At 48.5% G+C, this 26,269-nt stretch overlaps 1 protein-coding gene across 1 annotated transcript in view; it reads left to right on the top strand.

The window, feature by feature from the left end:
• The window catches only part of LOC141140674 (uncharacterized), a 165,794-nt gene that overhangs the window by 60,116 nt on the left and 79,409 nt on the right, over positions 1–26,269 (top strand). The window contains exons 2-3 of the mRNA XM_073628081.1: positions 1,519–1,637; positions 2,575–2,661. Coding sequence (XP_073484182.1) covers positions 1,617–1,637; positions 2,575–2,661 — 108 coding nt within the window. The 5' untranslated portion in view covers positions 1,519–1,616. The remainder of the gene's footprint in view (positions 1–1,518; positions 1,638–2,574; positions 2,662–26,269) is intronic.

Here is a 26,269-nt window from a genome sequence, read left to right as displayed (position 1 = left end):
TGCATACAAGCACGGTGGGGCCATACAAACTACTGAGTACCATTTTGAGTTGCTGCAATGAAATTTCAGCAAAATTAACTAGCCTGATGCATAATTTTTGCACTTTGATTTTCAGAGGTGTCTTTGAATTCAGCCCTTTGTAGGTTGATAATTTTCATTTCCAGCAAATGATGTGGCATCCTTTAGTTTCTAACAGATTACCCAGTCCATATCCATATAGATATCCAGCATGATATTTTTCCCCATTGAGATGTGATGTGTTTTCAAAGTGTTCCTTAAATTTTTTTGAGTAGTGTATATTATAGCAATCTTGCACTTGTCTGCTGACACATATTGAGCTGTCATCAATTCAGGAATGCCACTAGCAGTGTTAAGTCATGTGAACAGACGTGGGCTGGCATGCTTTATATGTCAGGGCTGCTTTGTATTCCCAGTTCAAAACTTTAGGAATGCACTCGCTGGGATAGGGGGAAAGTTTAAACAGCATACTGTGGTACCCTTCATTGTTAGTGTTGCAAAAACAAATGATTGGCAGTTGATGATTATACCACTTATATTAGTAATACAAAAAGTTTTCTGTTCGTTTGCACACAAACTCTTGGAAAATTCTCCCGACACTGACATTCACTGTGAAGCACAAATCGAACAAGCTCCTCTTTGCATTATAAACTCCAAAAACAGGGACTAAAGGAAGAATTTTCAGTGTTTTAGAGCTATCTTTTCTGAGACAAATTAAATGAATATATAGATACAGTTGGAAAGGGTTCACACAGGCCTGGACTGGTAATTTGGCAACCCTTGCAATTGTTAGAAGGGCTAGTGTGGATGACAGCATTTGCAAACTGGAGTGAACTTCTCCTGGCTGCTCTCACTCAGTCAGCACTGTTTTAATCAAATAGTATAGTTGTTCTCTAGAACTAAATACATTAAAAAAAAAATAATTATACATACAAATATGCAGTATATTGTACTATGACTATAATAGAGTCTGGTGATCCTTATATTCTAGGGATGCTAGTCCAGAACATGGTTCATATAATGTCATGACAAAATATGTATTCACTACTAGCTAGTTTGTGGGTTGAACTGGATGGACTTGCGTCTTTTTGCAACCAGATTAACTATGTAGTTAGCTTTAAATCATGTATTCTTGAAACTTCATTTTTTGTCCAGCAGTGGCCAATAGAAAGGGGTACAGGGAGGGTTTGACTTGGGAGGCAATTATCAATATCTTTATAAGAGAGCCATTGGGTGTTGAGATACTTGAGTTCACTGAACACATATGGAAGATGTAAGCAGCTGTCAGAAGGTATTTATTCTGTGCTAATTTTAGAAGGTAGGGTGAGCTCATACTTTAATTGAAGGACAATAAAAAGTATAAAAGCTTGGTTTCAGAATGAGTCAGAATGGTTTGCAATCTCTTGGCTATACAATGTTACTTAACATAAGTAAATTGTTTAAATAAAGTACAACTGTGGGAAGGTGTGGATCACCCTAAAGATTATGTGTCTTCTCTAGGGCAAACATTGCAAATCTAAGTGTGAATTGAAGAAGCATGGCTATTAATCAGATTGGCATCACAGATTATAACTGACAACAGAAAGACAGTGAGCTTGATGCAAGACATTACCGAGCAGGTACTATATGATATCTAAAAACATGTACTTTTTCATGGGTGGGAATTTCGAACAAATACTGCTTAAATATATATGTAGTCATAAGTATCCATTTACATATGTGTGCCAAGGGTATGCCTTAATCAACCTTAAACTGCACTTAATGTGAACATGTGCTTCACCCATGCAGGGCAAAGTAATAGGTTTGATTTATTGTTGGCCCTTGCACCACCTTATACTCACCTTTCCTTGGCACCCCTGCATCTTTCTTCACAGTCAGGAGTGAAGTGTCATACCCAATACTTCTGGTTATAGGGGAGCATATTACTTACTCTCCTCTGTCTCATGTGACAGCCCCAGTGCTTTTCAATTGGCTCTCAGATAGCAGCACATTGGGGTGGGAAGCAGTGGCGCCTGGTGCTCCCTATTTTGGGGGGGCGGCACAAACTAACACCAAACCCCCCCCCCCCGCAGGAGACACTGACAGTGACTCCCTGGCCAATAGGGGCTTCCTGATTGGCTGGGAGGAGAATGAGGAAGACAATAGCAAATATTCATTCGCTATTGGCACACTAGTGGGTGTCCATGGGAATACATGCATCCTGCATCCCACATGTAGATTAGGGGGCCAGATTCATGGATGGGGGCGGCACCCCTGCCCCTTATGGAGCAGCCCCCACTGGTGGGAAGAGAGTCTTTACCCTGTGTAAGCACTGACATAAATTGTATCGGGGCTTACATAGGGCTTCATCTCTTTGCTCTGGGATAAAAATGGAGATAAGTAAGGATTAGTAGTAGAAGGTAAGTATAAGCTGTTATTGGGGCTGGCTTTAGGCAAAGCTCAAGTTCACTTTATTTCACATTTTCTGCATCATTATTATTTTCAATGGCATAGATAAATAGTTGCCTAATATTTATTGAACAAATGGTAATTGGTTATGTAATGTTTTCTTTTAAGAGAGCAGGTGGGTTCCCCTCCCAGAAGAATCACAGGCGAAAAGGGAGTGGGTCTTCTGATGAAAATATAGCTACAAGGAAAATTAAGGTAAACTTAATGTTTATGAATTCTAATGTAGTTTGAATGAAATGATTTGGTTTATGTAAGAATATATTTATAGAAACTGTAAATATTATTTATTACCAGGTTTAAGGTGGTCAAAATGGCAACATTAGTAAGTCATGCTCCTGAGTTCTGAAGGGGCAGAGGTGCTCTTTGTTGCAAATGAAGATATTCCAATTTTTAATTCAGTCTTCTATGAGGCACTAAGTTTAGTGTTAAGCTTAAAGTAGAACTATAACCAAAAGTTTTTTGTTTTTCATCTTGGATAGCATGAGGGAGGGTTCTAACCCCTGTCAGTTTTTTTTTTTTTCCCCATTTGTGTCCCTTTGTGGAAAATTCCCTTCACTTCATGTCCCATAGCCAAACAGGAAGTGAGAGAAAATCCCTGCAAATTAAAGGAATCCCTTGGGGACCCCCAGATCACCAAAAATAGTGTCCCTATTGGAAGATTTCCCCTCTATTGCTTTTCTGGGGACAACCCAAAATTTTGGATTTTCCTTTACTTTCAATGATAATGGACAAAGAGAGAGGGTTAATCTCTTTAACACAGGGGTATCAAACTGATGGCCCTCCAGCTGTTGTGGAACTACAAGTCCCTGTGGGAGTCATGCTTGTATTTGTCAGCCTTGCAATGCCTCATGGGACTTGTAGTTCTGCAACAGCTGGAGGGCCCCAGTGTGACATCTGTGCCTTAACGGGTGCACGGAGTGGAGTAAAAACGGACAAGTGTTCTAATCGTTCTGCATTCTATCCAAAACTAAGCAAAAAGTTTTGCCTTTAGTTATACTTTAACCACTTGACGACTGCCTCATGCTGATATACGTCAGCAGAATGGCACGGGCAGGCAGAATCACGTACCTGGTACGTGATTGCCTTCCCGCGGGCGGGGGGTCCGATCGGACCCCCCCCCGGTGAATGAGGCGGTCGCCGTTGGTCTGGGAGCGTTCAGTGATGAGGGGGAGGCCATCCGATCGTGGCCCCCCCTCGCGATCGCTCCCAGCCAATGTGATGTCATCTCTCCTCGGCTTGGCAGTTTCCGTTCCGGCGCCGAGGAGAGAAGACATCTGAGTGAGTGTAAAACACACACACAGTAGAACATGCCAGGCACACATAACACCCCCGATCCCCCCCCCAGAATGATGCCTTCAGGTTTAGGTATCATTCTTTTCAGCCAGCGGTCGGCTTTCATGTAAAAGCAATCCTAGCGGCTAATTAGCCTCTAGACTGCTTTTACAAGCAGTGGGAGGGAATGACCCCCCCCCCACACTGTCTTCCGTGTTTTTCTCTGGCTCTCCTGTCTCAACAGGGAACCTGAGAATGCAGCCGGTGATTCAGCCAGCTGACCATAGAGCTGACCAGAGTGGCTCCAAACATCTCTATGGCCTAAGAAACCGGAAGCTATGAGCATTTTATGACTTAGATTTCGCCGGATGTAAACATCGCCATTGGGAAATTGGGGAAGCATTTTATCACACCGATCTTGGTGTGGTCAGATGCTTTGAGGGCAGAGGAGAAATCTAGGGTCTAATAGACCCCAATTTTTTCAAAAAAGAGTACCTGTCACTACCTATTGCTATCATAGGGGATATTTACATTCCCTGAGATAACAATAAAAAGGATTTAAAAAAAAAAAATGAAAGGAACAGTTTAAAAATAAGATAAAAAAGCAAAAAAATAATAAAGAAAAAAAAAAAAAAAGCACCCCTGTCCCCCCTGCTCTCGCGCTAAGGCGAACGCAAGCGTCGGTCTGGCGTCAAATGTAAGCAGCAATTGCACCATGCATGTGAGGTATCACCGCGAAGGTCAGATCGAGGGCAGTAATTTTAGCAGTAGACCTCCTCTGTAAATCTAAAGTGGTAACCTGTAAAGGCTTTTAAAGGCTTTTAAAAATGTATTAATTTTGTTGCCACTGCACGTTTGTGCGCAATTTTAAAGCATGTCATGTTTGGTATCCATGTACTCGGCCTAAGATCATCTTTTTTATTTCATCAAACATTTGGGCAATATAGTGTGTTTTAGTGCATTAAAATTTAAAAAAGTGTATTTTTTCCCCAAAAAATGCATTTGAAAAATCGCTGCGCAAATACTGTGTGAAAAAAAAAAATGAAACACCCACCATTTTAATCTGTAGGGCATTTGCTTTAAAAAAATATATAATGTTTGGGGGTTCAAAGTAATTTTCTTGCAAAAAAAAATAATTTTTTCATGTAATCAAAAAGTGTCAGAAAGGGCTTTGTTTTCAAGTGGTTAGAAGAGTGGGTGATGTGTGACATAAGCTTCTAAATGTTGTGCAAAAAATGCCAGGACAGTTCAAACCCCCCCCAAATGACCCCATTTTGGAAAGTAGACACCCCAAGCTATTTGCTGAGAGGCATGTCGAGTCTATGGAATATTTTATATTGTGACACAAGTTGCGGGAAAGAGACAAATTTTTTTTTTTTTTTTTGCACAAAGTTGTCACTAAATGATATATTGCTCAAACATGCCATGGGAATATGTGAAATTACACCCCAAAATACATTCTGTTGCTTCTCCTGAGTATGGGGATACCACATGTGTGGGACTTTTTTGGGAGCCTAGCCACGCACGGGACACCGAAAACCAAGCACCGCCTTCAGGCTTTCTAAGGGCGTAAATGTTTGATTTCACTCTTCACTGCCTATCACAGTTTCGGAGGCCATGGAATGCCCAGGTGGTAAAAAAACCCCCCAAATGACCCCATTTTGGAAAGTAGACACCCCAAGCTATTTGCTGAGCGGTATAGTGAGTATTTTGCAGACCTCACTTTTTGTCACAAAGTTTTGAAAATTGAAAAAAGAAAAAAAAAATTTTTTTTCTTGTCTTTCTTCATTTTCAAAAACAAATGAGAGCTGCAAAATACTCACCATGCCTCTCAGCAAATAGCTTGGGGTGTCTACTTTCCAAAATGGGGTCATTTGGGGGGGGGGGGGGGTTGTGCCACCTGGGCATTCCATGGCCTCCGAAACTGTGATAGGCAGTGAAGAGTGAAATCAAAAATTTACACCCTTAGAAATCCTGAAGGCGGTGATTGGTTTTCTGGGCCCCGTACGCGGCTAGGCTCCTAAAAAGTCCCACACATGTGGTATCCCCATACTCAGGAGAAGCAGCTAAATGTATTTTGGGTGCAATTCCACATATGCCCATGGCCTGTGTGAGCAATATATCATTTAGTGACAACTTTGTGCAAAAAAAAAAAAAAAAAATGTGTCACTTTCCCGCAACGTGTGTCAAAATATAAAATATTCCATGGACTCAACATGCCTCAAAGCAAATAGCTTGGGGTGTCTACTTTCCAAAATGGGGTCATTTGGGGGGGATTTATGCCATCTGGGCATTTTATGGCCTTCAAAACTGTGATAGGTAGTGAGGAGTAAAATCAAAAATTTACGCTCTTAGAAATCCTGAAGGCAGTGATTGGTTTTCGGGGCCCCGTACGCGGCTAGGCTCCCAAAAAGTCCCACACATGTGGTATCCCCATACTCAGGAGAAGCAGCTAAATGTATTTTGGGGTGCAATTCCACATATGCCCATGGCCTGTGTGAGCAATATATCATTTAGTGACAACTTTTTGTAATTTTTTTTTTTTTTTGTCATTATTCAATCACTTGTGACAAAAAAAATGAATATTCAATGGGCTCAACATGCCTCTCAGCAATTTCCTTGGGGTGTCTACTTTCCAAAATGGGGTCATTTGTGGGGGTTTTGTACTGCCCTGCCATTTTAGCACCTCAAGAAACGACATAGGCAGTCATAAATTAAAGGCTGTGTAAATTCCAGAAAATGTACCCTAGTTTGTAGGCGCTATAACTTTTGCGCAAACCAATAAATATACACTTATTGACATTTTTTTTACCAAAGACATGTGGCCGAATACATTTTGGCCTAAATGTATGACTAAAATTGAGTTTATTGGATTTTTTTTTTTTTAGAACAAAAAGTAGAAAATATCATTTTTTTTCAAAATTTTCGGTCTTTTTCCGTGTATAGCGCAAAAAATAAAAACGGCAGAGGTGATCAAATACCATCAAAAGAAAGCTCTATTTGTGGGAAGAAAAGGACGCAAATTTTGTTTGGGTACAGCATTGCATGACCGTGCAATTAGCAGTTAAAGCGACGCAGTGCCAAATTGGAAAAAGTCCTCTTGTCCTTAACCACATACCGACCGGGCCATAGCCGAAAGACGGCCACAGCGCGGTCGGCTTATCCTGGGAGGACGTCCATGGACGATCACATGTAAACAAACCGGCGTCATGTCATGACGCCGGTTCCTCCCTCCCCTCTGTGTACCGATCGGTACAGAAGGGGAGGAGCGGGGGAGGGATCGGATGGTAGCAGCGTTGTGGGCTGCATGTGTAGTGCCCACAACGCTGCTCTGTGACAAATACAGTCACATCCAGCCATCCATCCCTCCATGCTCAGCCATCCCTCCATACTATAATACCCCACAATACTCTGCACTACTCTGCAACACCCCACAATGCTCTGCAATACTCTGCACTACTCCCCAATACCCCGCAATACTCTACAACACCCCACAATACCCCGCAATACCCCACAATACCCTGCACTACTCTGCAACACCCCACAATAACCCGCAATACCCCACAATACCCCGCACTACTCTGCAACACCCCACAATACCCCGCAACACCCCGCAATACCCCACAATACCCAGCAATACCCCACAATAAACAGCAATACCCCACAATACTCCGCAACACCCCACAATACCCCGCAATACCCCACAATACTCCACAACACCCCACAATACCCCACACTACTCTGCAACACCCCACAATACTCTGCAATACTCCGCAACACCCCACAATACTCCGCAACACCCCACAATACTCCGCAACACCCCACAATACTCTTCAATACCCTGCAATACCCCGCAATACTCTGCACTACTCCACAACACCCCGCAATACTCTGCAATACTCTGTACTACTCCGCAACACCCTCCAATACTCTGCAACACCCCGCAATACTCTGCAACACCCTGCAATACCCAGCCATACTCGGCGATACCCTGCCATGCGCAGCCATGCTCAGCCATGCTCGGCCATATTCAGCTGTACTCGGCCTCTGTATGTGGCCAGGCTGTGGAAGTCTCACACATGGGGTATCGCCGTACTCAGGAGAAGTAGGAGAATCTATTTCGGGGTGTCATTTTTGGTATGTACATGCTATGTGTTCGAAATATTGTATAAATGGACAACTTTGTGTTAAAAAAAAATGTGTTTTAACCACTTCCTGCCCGCCGGCCATCATACGACGTCCTTGATTTTGTGTGGGGATATCTGAATGATGGGTGCAGCTACAGGCATCATTCAGATATCATCTTTTTCAGCCGGCGATTCCCTACACCATAGGAATGATCATAGCGGCTATTCCACTGCTTGATCGTTCTTATGGGAGGCGAGAGGGGACCTCCCCCCCTTCCCGCCGCCCTCCGGTGCTTCTACCGCCTCACCACTACGATCGAAGCCAGGATCGTTTTTTTTTTGGTTTTTTTGTTTTTTTTATTTCAGGCTTCCCAGCCTAGAGGTGAGATGTGGGGTCTTATTGACCCCATATCTCACTGTAAAGAGGACCTGTCATGCCATATTCCTATTACAAGGCATGTTTACATTCCTTGTAATAGGAATAAAAGTGATCAAAATTTTTTTTTTTGGAAAAAACTGTCAAACTAAAATAAATAAAGTAAAATGAACAATAAAAAAAAAAAAATTTTTTTAAAGTGCCCCTGTCCGTGTGCTCGCATGCAGAAGGGAATGCACACGTAAGTCCCGCCCACATATGAAAACGGTGTTCAAACCACACATGTGAGGTATCGATGCGAACGTTAGAGCGAGAGAAATCATTTTGGCCCTAGACCTCCTCTGTAACTCAAAACATGTAACCAGTAAAAAATGTTAAAGCGTCGCCTATGGTGATTTTTAAGTAGCGAAGTTTGGCGCTATTCCACGAGCGTTTGCAATTTTGAAGAATGACATGTTAGGTATCTATTTACTCGGCGTAACTTCATCTTTCACATTATGCAAAAACATTGGGCCAACTTTACTGTTTTTGTTTTTTTTTTAAAGCACAAAACTGTTTTTTCCCCCCAAAAAAGCGTTCAAAAAATTGCTGCGCAAATACCTGGCAAGATAAAAAGTTGCAACAACCACCATTGTATTCTCTAGGGTCTTTGCTAAAAAAAAACATATATAATGTTTTGGGGTTCTATGTAATTTTCTAGCAAATAAATGATGATTTTTACATTTAGGAGAGAAATGTCAGAATTGGCCTGGGTGCTCCAGAACGCCTGGAGGTGCTCCGTGCATGTTGGGCCTCTGTATGTGGCCACGCTGTGTAAAAGTCTCACACATGTGGTATTGCCGTACTCAGGAGTAATAGCAGAATGTGTTTTGGGGTGTAATTTGTGGTATGCATATGCGGTGTGTGAGAAATAACCTGCTAATATGACATTTTTGTGGAAAAAAAAAAAAGAAAAAAAAAATCTTGATTTTGCAAAGAATCGTGGGAAAAATTGACAACTTCAAAAAACTCACCCTGCCTCTTACTAAATACCTTGGAATGTCTTCTTTCCAAAAAGGGGTAATTTGGGGGGCATTTGTACTTTTCTGGCATGTTAGGGTCTCAAGAATATAGATAGTCCGTCAGTAATTTAGGTATGATCAATTTTCAGATATTGGCACCATAGCTTTTGGACTCTATAACTTTCACAAAGACCAAATAATTTACACCGATTTGTACTTATTTTTACCAAAGATATGTAGCAGTATAAATTGTGGCCAAAATTTACGAAGAAAAATTACTAAATTTGCTAAATTTTATAACGGAAACAAAGAAAATTTCATTTTTTTACTGAATTTTCAGTCTTTTTTCTTTTATAGCGCAAAAAATAAAGAACCCAGCGGTGATTAAATACCACCCAAAGAAAGCTCTATTTGTGTGAAAAAAAGGACAAAAATTTCATATGGCTACAGTGTTGCATGACTGAGTAATTGTCATTCAAAATATGAGAGCACCGAAAGCTGAAAATTGGTCTGGTTAGGAAGGGGGTTTAAGTGCCCAGTTGTCAAGTGGTTAAGCAGCATAATGCTCCGGTCCTTAAGTGGTTAAGTTACGATTTGCTAAGTGAACTGTATTTTTTTCCCTTTCCTTCCCGTCTCTCCTCCCCTGCTCCATCCACCCTCCATAGCAAGAGGGGAAAAAAAGGAAAATAAAATTGGTCCAGAACAATTATAAGTTTTTCTTTAACAATGCCAATAGTAAACTTCTGTGGGGACCCTCAGCAAGCAAGGGAGCCAGGAGTGCCGGCGAGGGACCCCAGAAGAGGGGATCCGACGCAGAGCAGGTAAGTATGAAATATTTATGATTTTAAAACAATCAAGGTTTACAATAACAGTAAATATTTTTTTTTAATATTGGCTAGCCTCAGATAAATATTCCAGCCAATAGGGAACAGAGGGATAGTGTTAGTGACTCCAGGCTGACTAAATATCCACAGACTTTTGAGGACAATGTCCATTTTTGCCTAGTTTTCACAGCAAAAAATTATTTTTATTTCTGTAAACATAAACATGAGCCTCTGTAAAACAAAAGAAAGGTGCGTTGCTTCCTTGCAAAATGTTCAAACAAATATGTGCAAAGTGATATGATATAAACTATTTCAAAAATATGAATCACATGCATATCTCATTGACCATAAAAATCACGATTGCCACACATCACGTGACACGCCACTAATAATTCAAAGTGCACAATATTAAATGAATAAAAACGTAATCATATAGAGCAGTGTTAATCAAAAATGCATACAAATAAGTGTAAAGGGTCCATCAAGCATACAGTCCATGTATATGTGCTGAAAAGTGCCCAGTGCTTTCAGTAAACATTGAAGTAACAAATGTGCTCCAAAAGTGCCCGTGCAGTGATTGCAGCTTCTTACCAGAACCGAATGATCTCAAATTATAGAGATCATTAGCACCTGTGTGTAATCCAAAGAAACAGCGCTCTCAGAACAGGAATCCCCATATACTGTACGTCCAGGACCCAAGGCTCAAAGACCGTTATCCATCACGCTCCATCCGAGGTGGACTGCACCACTCAGGATAGGCATAAAAGAGGAGGTCTCATAGCGCGACTTGTTTTAAAAGATCATTTAATGACAAAGTTGCACTTGCATTTACTGAAGGAAAATAAAAGCATAAATGTAGAAAGCTAGTAAAACGAGCCTAGGCCGCTGTCTCATCCAAGCAGCTTTGGCGTGATGATGTCACAGACCCGACTCCATCTGACGCATTTCCCCGAAAGAGGCGTCTTCTGGGATTGGTATATATAAAAGTGCTGCGCTTAGGATAAAATGTAAGGTATGCAGCCCCCCTAAAGGAGCTTCCCTAAGGAGACTCCGCAAAATGTATAGATTGTGTAATGGGGTATGGCGCTCCCTTTAGGATAATGGGGTTTTAGAGTGTTGGGGGGAAAAGTTTTTTTGTTGCAAGGTTCCTTGTGACTGGAACCAATTATTTACTCCAGCTATACCCCTATTAGTGGTACGGAGTACCATCAACCTAATAAAGTGAAGAACCTAATGTGCAACGATGCAGTCTTCAGATGAAGCAATACATAATTCATACATGTGACAAAAAAAAAAAAAATATATATATATTCCCAATTTCAGGTGTGCTAAATCAATAATTTTCCCTTATATCACATGCATTCTTGCTCAAATAAGTGCAAGTGTGTGCAATGACAATTTAGTGATAGATAATGTGTACAACAACGATTTGGTAATAAGTAATAAATAATAAATAATTATAGTCCATGTGGTGATCAAAATCTTCAAATCCGATATTCAAATGATTTCCAAACGAACTGTGACAACGGTGCTTTCAGATGATAATGGTGACTTATTGTGCTCCCCCTCTCGGGTCCCCACTCACCGAATCCTGCAGCCCCTGCAGGGGCAAAACAGCTTAGGGTATCACGGCCACAAGCTCCTCTCCTCCGCGATCATCTGAGGTGTCCAGTTTTGGTCTCCACTCCCCGTGTTTTTCTCAAATGGCTCCCTCATATAAAAAGGAATAAAGTGCTCCCATAGTGTAATAAAGTAAAACCGTTTTTATTCCACAACTTTTCCAATTAATTACACCATCAGGTAAAAATAGTTAAAATTAAAAAATATATATAAACTAAAAAGTATATATCTAAAAGATATATAGAGAGAATCCAGTGCTGGTAGGTCAAAAAATACCATCCAGGGTGCATACACTAGTGGAACGTGCCTATTTAGCGTGGAGGCGACAGCGTGGGCTATGGCTGAGATGTTAGCGACGCTGAGGACGTCAATGACGAAACGCGTACGACGGCGCCACGCACGCTACGTCACTTCCGGGTGCGGACTCTGTTGGAACGCAGGTGGAGCGCTAACATCTCGGCCATAGCCGTGGAAAAGTTGTGGAATAAAAACGGTTTTACTTTATTACACTATGGGAGCACTTTATTCCTTTTTATATGAGGGAGCCATTTGAGAAAAACACGGGGAGTGGAGACCAAAACTGGACACCTCAGATGATCGCGGAGGAGAGGAGCTTGTGGCCGTGATACCCTAAGCTGTTTTGCCCCTGCAGGGGCTGCAGGATTCGGTGAGTGGGGACCCGAGAGGGGGAGCACAATAAGTCACCATTGTCATCTGAAAGCACCGTTGTCACAGTTCGTTTGGAAATCATTTGAATATCGGATTTGAAGATTTTGATCACCACATGGACTATAATTATTTATTATTTATTACTTATTACCAAATCGTTGTTGTACACATTATCTATCACTAAATTGTCATTGCACACACTTGCACTTATTTGAGCAAGAATGCATGTGATATAAGGGAAAATTATTGATTTAGCACACCTGAAATTGGGAATATATATTTTTTTTTTTTTTTTGTCACATGTATGAATTATGTATTGCTTCATCTGAAGACTGCATCGTTGCACATTAGGTTCTTCACTTTATTAGGTTGATGGTACTCCGTACCACTAATAGGGGTATAGCTGGAGTAAATAATTGGTTCCAGTCACAAGGAACCTTGCAACAAAAAAACTTTTCCCCCAACACTCTAAAACCCCATTATCCTAAAGGGAGCGCCATACCCCATTACACAGTCTTCTGGGATTGGAGTGGTCTCAGACGTCAGCAGTCACCCTTTAAGGAGGAAGAGACAACAGAAATGAATATCCCATAAGAGTGGACCCCACGGATCCCGACTGAACAACAGAAGTGTTCCACAAATGAAACGATCTATTAACCTCATCATAGAGTAAAAGCAATGGCATCACAAAAAATATTAACAATATATATATAAAAACTATATAGTAAAAAAAAAAGGGCTAAATCAGCTAAGATTTCCAAGGCTGATAAACCGTATTGGTCTCTCCTGGCTCCATCTAGTGATTACAAAAAAAAAGGACACTCAGTTCCAGTGGCTAAAACATATCCTTAGATCTGGAATACATATTAATACTTTAAATGTGTAAAAAAATTACCAAAATTAAGAAAAAGTTAACAAAAACAGCCGAAATATATTTAATAGAAAATTACACATATAGCGCAAAGAAATTATTAAAAATAAAAAATATTTTAAAAAATAGGTAAATATTAAAAAAAAACATAACTTTACTAAAATATCAAACATTATCAAAAAATATCCAGAAATATCAAAAAAGGGACTGCGGCTGAGGTATGTTTTACTAGCTTTCTACGTTTTTATACTTTTATATTTCTTCAGTAAGTGCAAGTTTATTTGTCATTAAATGTTTTTTTAAAACGAGTTGCGCTATGAGACTTCCTCTTTTATGTCTATCCTGAGTGATGCAGTCCGGTCTTGAGCATTGGGTCCTGGGTGTATATGGGGATTCCTGTTCTGAGAGTGCTGTTTCTGTGGATTACACACAGGCGCTAATGATCTCTATAATTATGTTATGGTAAGGAGCTGCAAATACTGCACGGGGACTTTTGGAGCACATTTGTTACTTCAATGTTTGCTGAAGCACCGGGCACTTTTCAGCACATATACATGGACTGTATGCTTGATGGACCCTTTATACTTATTTGTATCAATTATCAATATTTTTTTCCTAAACTCAGTATTAAGTTAAAGTTTACACACACAACTGAATCAGTCATAGGAATTTCCCTCCCTGTCTGTTTAGCCAGCAGAGTTTGAATTAGAGATTCTGAAACTAATCAGCTTCTGCTTTTCTTTTTTTTGAGATTATCTATAAAACATAGATTTTATATAAATAATAATAAAAAAATCTAAACATGAGTTCAAGACCTAAATAATGAAAAATAAAAATGAGCAAAAACCAAAATAGTTTCCATTTAGCTAACAACTAAAAGTTACCTAAAAAAAATTATAAACTTTAATTTTAACAAAAAAAATTTAAAGCATCTAACCTTTGACCCTAAGACTGAGCTAACCTTACCCATAAATTCATGCCTAAAGCTGGGTATGCACTGGTAGATTTTTGATGGCTCGAGGAATGTTGCTTAAAAGTACTTCAAACTTTTGTCTGCTTTTAACATTTGATTTTAGAATGAAAGGACTTCACCAGGCAAAACACACAAACTGTTAGAAATTTTATTTGTTTGAGAAAAAATTTACACCATGCTGCTTCAAATTTTGTCATTACTATGGTCGAAAATGCAGCCTATAGTCTATAGTCTATCTCTGGCGGGTACTGGGGAGGTTTGGATTTGGCCCCACATTCATAGAATGGTTAAAAACATTATATAACCTCCCAAGTGCTAAATTAAAAATTAACAATGAATATTCAGAAAGGATCCCGCTTTAGAGAGGGACGAGACAGGGGTGCCCTTTGTCACCCCTGTTATTCGCCCTGGCGATGGAGCCTCTAGCAAGTGCGGTTTGAGCAACAACTGGATTGCAGGGATTCCAAAGGAAATGTGGGGAAGAAAGGATAGCACTTTATGCAGATGATGTTTTATTTTTCTTGGGGGACACGGAGCCCTCATTAATTAAAGTAATGCATATAGTGGAGGAGTTTGGTAGGTTCTTGGGCCTAGCTATCAACTGGGAGAAGTCATCGCTTCTGCCGGTCGATCCACTTATTCCAACGGGAATATCCCAGTTAAAAGTAACAGAGAAAATGAAATATCTCGGTATAGTGCTGTCAAATGATCCTAATCAGTATATCAGCGATAACCTAGCCCCACTTCTATCAAAATTTAAGCGGAAATGCGAAATCTGGAGTCGACTTCCCTTATCAGTGACAGGGCGCACCGATCTGGTTAAAATGATCTGGATGCCACAGTTGCTGTACCTGCTTCACAATTCTCCAGTTTGGATTGGGAAAAAATGGTTCCAAAAAATACAGACCCTTTTTAGGGAGTTAATATGGAAGAACGGCCAGGCCAGGATCAGCTTGGAAACGCTGCAGCGACCAATAAATGAAAGGGGAATGGCTGTTCCCCATCCATATAGCTATTACTTAGCAGCTCAATTGCAGCAATTGGGGGGATGCGTTATGCCGGGAGGGGGGAATACCAGTGGCAAAATGATGTTACAGGGGGCTCCACACAAATCAGTAGTAGAAGCGTTAGAGGCAGATTCTATTCAAAGAGGGAGTCCAACACTAAAGATGGCTACTAAAGTCTGGCAGTCAGTTAAGAGAATGATGGGGTACAAGGGAGTTACAGAATACTCGCCCATTTGGTATAATAAACACTGGCAAGAATTATTGACCATAGGGAAGATCAAGGAATGGGAAAGGCAGGGAATAAACCGGTTGATCCAATTGTATGAGGGTAACACATTAAAATAATTCGCAGAGTTGAGACATGAGTACGGCATATCAAATAAATCATTCTACTTACAGATCAGACACACTTTGGGCAACCAGTTTAGTAACCAACCACTAGAATGGAGTAAGATTCCCCTTCTCCAAAAAATAATCAAGGCAGATATCACCAAACGTGATCAGAGGTGTATGCGCAAATAATGGGCAGAATCACCACTCAGGTAGGGTCCTCTAAGAATAAAGAAATGGGAAGAGGATTTAGGAGTAATAACAATGGAGCAATGGAAGAGTATTTTAGAATTTGGACCGTTGGTGTTGGATTCTCCCTCACAAAAAGTATCACATTTGTTTTTATTGTATAAAGTTTATTACACCCCTAAGAAAATGTATATGATCTGCAGTAGACCTGACAACAAGTTTCCTAGATGCCGGGAGATGGGGGATCTCATACACATTGTGTGGAGATGCCCAAAACTGTTCTATTATTGGACAGAGATATTAAACATTATAAATGCGATATTCAGGGTTACATTAGAATTAGAACCTAGAGTATGCATTTTGGGACACATAGAAGAAGATACAGGGTCAGTAGGTACCATAACAGCGATTGCGAGATGCCTATACCAGGCAAGAAAATTAATTGCACAAAACTGGCAATCACTGAAACCTCAGACTCCTGAAGAGTGGTTTATGACCATAAATATGTTAGTATGGAAGGAAAAAGTAACTTTTACTAGACGTGCTAATTATAGTAAGTTTGTAAAGATGTGGAAACCCTGGCTGCAAAGCATGGAATGCCCCCTGTGAGCGTTGGATAAGGAACTGAAGCCAAAGGTACCCTATAATGGGCAGTAATATGGAAAAGGTATAAATATAACAAGGGATAGAAACCAGGGAATAGTATGTACACTGTAAACTTGTATCCTCCTTGGGAAAGGGAGGGGGGTAAGAGGATCGATAGCAAAGTAGATAAAGAAGTAAGTAATAATAACTGATGAGAGATAATCATAAAAAGTAGAATGTAATGTTTAATTGTATGTTTTAAATCTGTGAAAACAATGAAAATTATTTGAATTAAAAAAAAAAAAAGATTTATTTTTTATGTCAAATACAGAATAAACTTTGTGACCTTGTCAGAAATAGTTTGTCCTGTGAGCTGCATAGAAAACTACATTGTATCCTAGTTATCTTCTGTAAACTAGCACTTACCATGACCCCCCCCCCCCTTATGTAAAGTAGATGAAGGGATACAGACAGGGGCGGACTGACAACTCATGGGGCCCCCGGGCAATAGAAGATCATGGGGCCCCCTGTGTCCCCACACTCAAGCCACACCTGCACAGGGAGACATGGGGGGTAGGGAGAGCACACAGGGGGACACTGTGGGGGGGGAGCACAATGGGGGACACTGGAGGGGGGAGAGCACACAGGGGGACACTGGAGGCGAGAAAGCACACAGGGAGACACTGGGGAGGGAGAACACACACACACAGGGGGACACTGGAGGGAGAGCACACACAGGAAGACAATGGAGGGAGAGCACACACAGGAAGACAATGGAGGGAGAGCGCACAGACAGGAAGACAGTGGAGAGAGAGCCCACACATGGGGACACTGGATGGAGAGCCCACACATGGGGACACTGGAGGGAGAGCCCACACAGGGGGACACTGGAGGGAGAGCATACAAACACAGAGGGACACTGGAGGGAGAGCACACACACACAGGGGGACACTGGAGGGAGCGCACACAGGGGGGCACTGGAGGGAGAGCACACACACAGGGGGACACTGGAAGGAGAGCACACACACACGGGGACACTGGAAGGAGAGCACACACACAGGGGGACACTGGAGGGAGAGCGCACACACACAGGGGGACAATGGAGGGAGAGCGCACACACACAGGGGGACACGGGAGGGAGAGCACACACACAGGGGGACACTGGAGGGAGAGCGCACACAAACAGGGGGACACGGGAGGGAGAGCACACACACACACAGGGGGACACGGGAGGGAGAGCACACACACAGGGGGACATGGGAGGGAGAGCACACATACAGGGGAACACTGGAGGGAGAGCACACACAGGGGGACACTGGAGGGAGAGCACACACACACAGGGGGACACGGAAGGGAGAGCACACACACACAGGGGGACACGGGAGGGAGAGCACACACACAGGGGGACACTGGAGGGAGAGCACACACAGGGGGACACTGGAGGGAGAGCACACACACACAGGGGAACACTGGATGGAGAGCACACACAGGGGGACACTGGAGGGGGACACTGGAGGGAGAGCGCACACACACAGGGGGACACTGGAGGGAGAGCGCACACACACAGGGGGACACTGGAGGGAGAGCGCACACACACAGGGGGACACTGGAGGGAGAGCACACACACACAGGGGAACACTGGAGGGAGAGCGCACACACACAGGGGGACACTGGAGGTAGAGAGCACACACACACAGGGACACTGGAGGGAGAGCACACACACACACAGGGGGACACTGGAGGGAGCGCACACACACACAGGGGGACACAGGAGGGAGAGCACACAGGGGGACACTGGAGAGAGAGCGCACACACAGGGGGACACTGGAGGAAGAGCACACACACAGGGGGACACTGGAGGAAGAGCACACACACAGGGGGACACTGGAGGAAGAGCACACACACACAGGGGGACACTGGAGGAAGAGCACACACACACAGGGGGACACTGGAGGAAGAGCACACACACACAGGGGGACACTGGAGGGAGAGCGCACACACACAGGGGGACACTGGAGGGAGAGCGCAAACACACAGGGTGACACTGGAGGGAGAGCGCACACATACAGGGTGACACTGGAGGGAGAGCGCACACATACAGGGGGACACTGGAGAGAGAGCGCGCACACACACACAGGGGGACACGGGAGGGAGAGCACACAGGGGGACACTGGAGGGAGAGCGCACACACACACGGGGACACTGGAGGGAGCGCACACACACACAGGGGGACACGGGAGGGAGAGCACACAGGGGGACACTGGAGGGAGAGCACACACACAGGGGGACACTGGAGGGAGAGCACACACACAGGGGGACACTGGAGGGAGAGCACACACAGGGGGACACTGGAGGGAGAGCGCACACACACAGGGGAACACTGGAGGGAGAGCGCACACACACAGGGGGACACTGGAGGTAGAGAGCACACACACACAGGGACACTGGAGGGAGAGCGCACACACACACAGGGGGACACTGGAGGGAGCGCACACACACACAGGGGGACACGGGAGGGAGAGCACACAGGGGGACACTGGAGAGAGAGCGCACACACAGGGGGACACTGGAGGAAGAGCACACACACAGGGGGACACTGGAGGAAGAGCACACACACAGGGGGACACTGGAGGAAGAGCACACACACACAGGGGGACACTGGAGGAAGAGCACACACACACAGGGAGACACTGGAGGAAGAGCACACACACACAGGGGGACACTGGAGGGAGAGCGCACACACACAGGGGGACACTGGAGGGAGAGCGCAAACACACAGGGTGACACTGGAGGGAGAGCGCACACATACAGGGTGACACTGGAGGGAGAGCGCACACATACAGGGGGACACTGGAGAGAGAGCGCGCACACACACACAGGGGGACACGGGAGGGAGAGCACACAGGGGGACACTGGAGGGAGAGCGCACACACACACGGGGACACTGGAGGGAGCGCACACACACACAGGGGGACACGGGAGGGAGAGCACACAGGGGGACACGGGAGGGAGAGCACACACACAGGGGGACACTGGAGGGAGAGCACACACACAGGGGGACACTGGAGGGAGAGCACACACAGGGGGACACTGGAGGGAGAGCGCACACACACAGGGGGACACTGGATGGAGAGCCCACACAGGGGGACACTGGATGGAGAGCCCACACAGGGGGACACTGGAGGGAGAGCCCACACAGGGGGACACTGGAGGGAGAGCACACACACACAGGGGGACACTGGAGGGAGAGCACACACACACAGGGGGACAAAGGAGGGAGAGCACACACACACAGGGGGACACTGAAGGGAGAGCACACAGGGGGAAACTGGATGGAGAGCACACAGAGGGGGACACTGAAGGGAGAGGACACACACACAGGGGGACACGGGAGGGAGAGCACACACACACAGGGGGACACTGGAGGGAGAGCGCACACACAGGGAGGAGACACTGGAGGGAGAGCACACACAAACAGGGAGACACTGGAGGGAGAGCACACACACACAGAGGGACACTGGAGGGAGAGCACACACAGTGGGACACTGGAGGGAGAGCACACTCACACAGGGGGACACTGGAGGGAGAGAACACACACACAGAGGGACACTGGTGGGAGAGCACACACAGTGGGACACTTGAGGGAGAGCACACGCAGGGGGACACTGGAGGGAGAGCACACACACACGGGGGGACACTGGAGGGAGAACGCACACACAGTAGGACACTTGAGGGAGAGCACACACAGGGGGACACTGTGGGGGGGAGAGCACAGTGGGGGACACTGAAGGGGGAGAGCACACAGGGGGACACTGGAGGCGGGGAAGCACACAGGGAGACACTGGGGAGGGAGAACACAATGGGGGACACTAGAGGGGGAGCACAATGGGGAACACTGGGGGGAGTGGGAGCACATAGGGGGACACTGGGGAGGGAGAGCACAATGGGAGACACTGGGGAGGGAGAACACACACACACAGGGGGACACTGGAGGGAGAGCGCACACACAGGGGGACACTGGAGGGAGAGCGCACACACAGGGGGACACTGAAGGGAGAGCGCACACACAGGGGGACACTGGAGGGAGAGCGCACACACACAGGGGGACACTGGAGGAAGAGCACACACAGGGGGACACTGGAGGGAGAGCGCACACACACAGGGGGACACTGGAGGGAGAGCGCACACACACAGGGGGACACTGGAGGGAGAGCGCACACACACAGGGGGACACTGGAGGGAGAGCGCACACACACAGGGGGACACGGGAGGGAGAGCACACAGGGGGACACGGGAGGGAGAGCACACACACAGGGGGACACTGGAGGGAGAGCACACACACAGGGGGACACTGGAGGGAGAGCACACACAGGGGGACACTGGAGGGAGAGCGCACACACACAGGGGGACACTGGATGGAGAGCCCACACAGGGGGACACTGGATGGAGAGCCCACACAGGGGGACACTGGAGGGAGAGCACACACACACACAGGGGGACACTGGAGGGAGAGCACACAGGGGGACACTGGAGGGAGAGCACACACACACGGGGACACTGGAGGGAGTGCACACACACATAGGGGGACACGGAAGTGAGAGCACATAGGGGGACACTGGAGGGAGAGCACACACACAGGGGGACACTGGAGGGAGAGCACACACAGGGGGACACTGGAGGGAGAGCGCACACACACAGGGCGACACTGGAGAGAGAGCGCACACACACAGGGGGACACTGGATGGAGAGCCCACACAGGGGGACACTGGATGGAGAGCCCACACAGGGGGACACTGGAGGTAGAGCACACACAGGGGGACACTGGAGGGAGAGCACACACAGGGGGACACTGGAGGGAGAGCACACACACACAGGGGGACAAAGGAGGGAGAGCACACACACACAGGGGGACACTGAAGGGAGAGCACAAAGGGGGAAACTGGATGGAGAGCACACAGAGGGGGACACTGAAGGGAGAGGACACACACACAGAGGGACACGGGAGGGAGAGCACACACACACAGGGGGACACTGGAGGGAGCGCACACACACACAGGGGGACACGGGAGGGAGAGCACACAGGGGGACACTGGAGGGAGAGCACACACACACGGGAAACTGGAGGGAGCGCACACACAGGGGGACACTGGAGGGAGAGCGCACACACAGGGGGACACTGGAGGGAGAGCGCACACATACAGGGGGACACTGGAGAGAGAGCGCACACACAGAGGGGGACACTGGAGAGAGAGCACACACAGGGGGACACTGGAGGGAGAGCGCACACACACAGGGGGACACTGGAGGGAGAGCGCACACACCCAGGGGGACACTGGAGGGAGAGCACACAAACACAGGGGGACACTGAAAGGAGAGCGCACACACACTGGAGGGATAGCGCACACACACACAGGGGGACACTGGAGGGAGAGCACACACACGCAGGGGGACACGGGAGGGAGAGCACACATACAGGGGGACACTGGAGGGAGAGCACACACACAGGGGGACATTGGAGAGAGAGCGCACACACACAGGGGGACACGGAAGGGAGAGCACATAGGGGGACACTGGAGGGAGAGCACACACACAGGGGGACACTGGAGGGAGAGCACACACAGGGGGACACTGGAGGGAGAGCGCACACACACAGGGCGACACTGGAGAGAGAGCACACACAGGGGAACACTGGAGGGAGAGCACACACACACACACACAGGGGGACAGGGGAGGGAGAGCACACACACACAGTGGGACACGGGAGGGAGAGCGCACACACACAGGGGGACACTGGAGGGAGAGGGCACACACACAGGGGGACACTGGAGGGAGAGCACACACACACAGGGGGACACTGGAGGGAGAGCACACACACAGGGGGACACTGGAGGGAGAGCACACAGGGGGACACTGGAGGGAGAGCACACACACGGGGACACTGGAGGGAGTGCACACACACACAGGGGGACACGGAAGGGAGAGCACACAGGGGGACATTGGAGGGAGAGCACACACAGGGGGACACTGGAGGGAGAGCGCACACACACAGGGTGACACTGGAGAGAGATCGCACACACACAGGGGGACACTGGATGGAGAGCCCACACAGGGGGACACTGGATGGAGAGCCCACACAGGGGGACACTGGAGGGAGAGCACACACAGGGGGACACTGGAGGGAGAGCACACACAGGGGGACACTGGAGGGAGAGCACACACAGGGGGACACTGGAGGGAGAGCACACACACACAGGGGGACAAAGGAGGGAGAGCACACACACACAGGGGGACACTGAAGGGAGAGCACAAAGGGGGAAACTGGATGGAGAGCACACAGAGGGGGACACTGAAGGGAGAGGACACACACACAGGGGGACACGGGAGGGAGAGCACACACACACAGGGGGACACTGGAGGGAGTGCACACACACACAGGGGGACACGGGAGGGAGAGCACACACACACGGGGACACTGGAGGGAGCGCACACACAGGGGGACACTGGAGGGAGAGCGCACACACAGGGGGACACTGGAGGGAGAGCACACACAGGGGGACACTGGAGGGAGAGCGCACACAGGGGGACACTGGAGGGAGAGCGCGCACACACAGGGGGACACTGGAGGGAGAGTGCACACACAGAGGGGGACACTGGAGAGAGAGCACACACAGGGGGACACTGGAGGGAGAGCGCACACACACAGGGGGACACTGGAGGGAGAGCGCACACACCCAGGGGGACACTGGAGGGAGAGCACACACACACAGGGGGACACTGAAAGGAGAGCGCACACACACTGGAGGGATAGCGCACACACACACAGGGGGACACTGGAGGGAGAGCAAACACACACAGGGGGACAAAGGAGGGAGAGCACACACACACAGGGGGACACTGAAGGGAGAGCACAAAGGGGGAAACTGGATGGAGAGCACACAGAGGGGGACACTGAAGGGAGAGCGCACACACACAGGGGGACACTGGAGGGAGAGCACACACACCCAGGGGGACACTGGAGGGAGAGCACACACACACAGGGGGACACTGAAAGGAGAGCGCACACACACTGGAGGGATAGCGCACACACACACACAGGGGGACACTGGAGGGAGAGCACACACACGCAGGGGGACACGGGAGGGAGAGCACACATACAGGGGGACACTGGAGGGAGAGCACACACACAGGGGGACATTGGAGAGAGAGCGCACACACACAGGGGGACACGGAAGGGAGAGCACATAGGGGGACACTGGAGGGAGAGCACACACACAGGGGGACACTGGAGGGAGAGCACACACACAGGGGGACACTGGAGGGAGAGCACACACAGGGGGACACTGGAGGGAGAGCGCACACACACAGGGTGACACTGGAGAGAGAGCGCACACACACAGGGGGACACTGGATGGAGAGCCCACACAGGGGGACACTGGAAGGAGAGCACACACAGGGGGACACTGGAGGGAGAGCACACACACACACACACAGGGGGACAGGGGAGGGAGAGCACACACACACAGTGGGACACTGGAGGGAGAGCGCACACACACAGGGGGACACTGGAGGGAGAGGGCACACACACAGGGGGACACTGGAGGGAGAGCACACACACACAGGGGGACACTGGAGGGAGAGCACACACACAGGGGGACACTGGAGGGAGAGCACACACACGGGGACACTGGAGGGAATGCACACACACACACAGGGGGACACGGAAGGGAGAGCACACAGGGGGACACTGGAGGGAGAGCACACACAGGGGGACACTGGAGGGAGAGCGCACACACACAGGGTGACACTGGATGGAGAGCCCACACAGGGGGACACTGGATAGAGAGCCCACACAGGGGGACACTGGAGGGAGAGCACACACAGGGGGACACTGGAGGGAGAGCACACACAGGGGGACACTGGAGGGAGAGCACACACACACAGGGGGACAAAGGAGGGAGAGCACACACACACAGGGGGACACTGAAGGGAGAGCACAAAGGGGGAAACTGGATGGAGAGCACACAGAGAGGGACACTGAAGGGAGAGGACACACACACAGGGGGACACGGGAGGGAGAGCACACACACACAGGGGGACACTGGAGGGAGAGCACACACACACGGGGACACTGGAGGGAGCGCACACACAGGGGGACACTGGAGGGAGAGCGCACACACAGGGGGACACTGGAGGGAGAGCGCACACACAGGGGGACACTGGAGGGAGAGCGCACACACAGGGGGACACTGGAGGGAGAGCGCACACACAGGGGGACACTGGAGGGAGAGCGCGCACACACACAGGGGGACACTGGAGGGAGAGTGCACACACAGAGGGGGACACTGGAGAGAGAGCACACACAGGGGGACACTGGAGGGAGAGCGCACACACACAGGGGGACACTGGAGGGAGAGCGCACACACACAGGGGGACACTGAAAGGAGAGCGCACACACACTGGAGGGATAGCGCACACACACACAGGGGGACACTGGAGGGAGAGCACACACACGCAGGGGGACATTGGAGGGAGAGCACACACACGCAGGGGGACACGGGAGGGAGAGCACACATACAGGGGGACACGGGAGGGAGAGCACACATACAGGGGGACACTGGAGGGAGAGCGCACACACACAGGGGAACACTGGAGGGAGAGCACACACACAGGGGGACATTGGAGGTAGAGCGCACACACACAGGGGGACACTGGAGGGAGAGCACACACACACACACAGGGGGACACTGGAGGGAGAGCACACACACACTGGGGGACACTGCATGGAGAGCACACACAGGGGGACAGGGGAGGGAGAGCACACACACACAGGGGGACACTGGAGGGAGAGCACACTGGGGGACACTGGAGGGAGAGCGCACACACACTGGGGGACACTGGATGGAGAGCACACGCACAGGGGGACACTGGAGAGAGAGCACACACAGGGGGACACAGGTGGGAGAGCACACACACAGGGGGACACTGGATGGAGAGCGCACACACACAGGGGGACACTGAAGGTAGAGCGCACACACACAGGGGGACACTGGAGGGAGAGCACACACACAGGGGGACACGGGAGGGAGAGCACACACACACAGGAGGACACTGGAGGGAGAGCGCACACACACAGGGGGACACTGGAGGGAGAGCACACACACACAGGGGGACACTGGAGGGAGAGCACACACACACACAGGGCGACACTGGAGAGAGAGCGCACACACACAGGGGGACACTGGATGGAGAGCCCACACAGGGGGACCCTGGATGGAGAGCCCACACACACAGGGGGACATTGGAGGGAGAGCGCACACACACAAGGGGACACTGGAGGGAGAGCACACACACACAGGGGGACACGGGAGGGAGAGCGCACACACACAGGGGGACACTGGAGGGAGAGCGCACACACACAGGGGGACACGGGAGGGAGAGCGCACACACACAGGGGGACACGGGAGGGAGAGCACACACAGGGGGACACTGGAGGGAGAGCACACACACACAGGGGGACACTGGAGGGAGAGCGCACACACACACAGGGGGACACTGGAGGGAGAGAACACACACACACAGGGGGACACTGGAGGGAGAGAACACACAGTGGGACACTTGAGGGAGAGCACACGCAGGGTGACACTGGAGGGAGAGCACACACACACGGGGGGACACTGGAGGGAGAACGCACACACAGTGGGACACTTGAGGCAGAACACACGCAGGGGGACACTGGAGGGACAGCGCACACACACGGGGACGCTGGAGGGAGAGCGCACACACAGGGGGACACTGGAGGGAGAGCGCGCACACAGGGGGACACTGGAGGGAGAGCGCACACACAGGGGGACACTGGAGGGAGAGCGCACACACAGGGGGACACTGGAGGGAGAGCACACACAGGGGGACACTGGAGGGAGAGCGCACACACAGAGGGGGACACTGGAGAGAGAGCACAC

This window comes from Aquarana catesbeiana, linkage group LG04 (assembly GCF_042186555.1).
Source record: "Aquarana catesbeiana isolate 2022-GZ linkage group LG04, ASM4218655v1, whole genome shotgun sequence".
Classification (NCBI taxonomy): Eukaryota; Metazoa; Chordata; class Amphibia; order Anura; family Ranidae; genus Aquarana; species Aquarana catesbeiana.
This window is presented reverse-complemented; position numbering and strand designations above follow the sequence as displayed.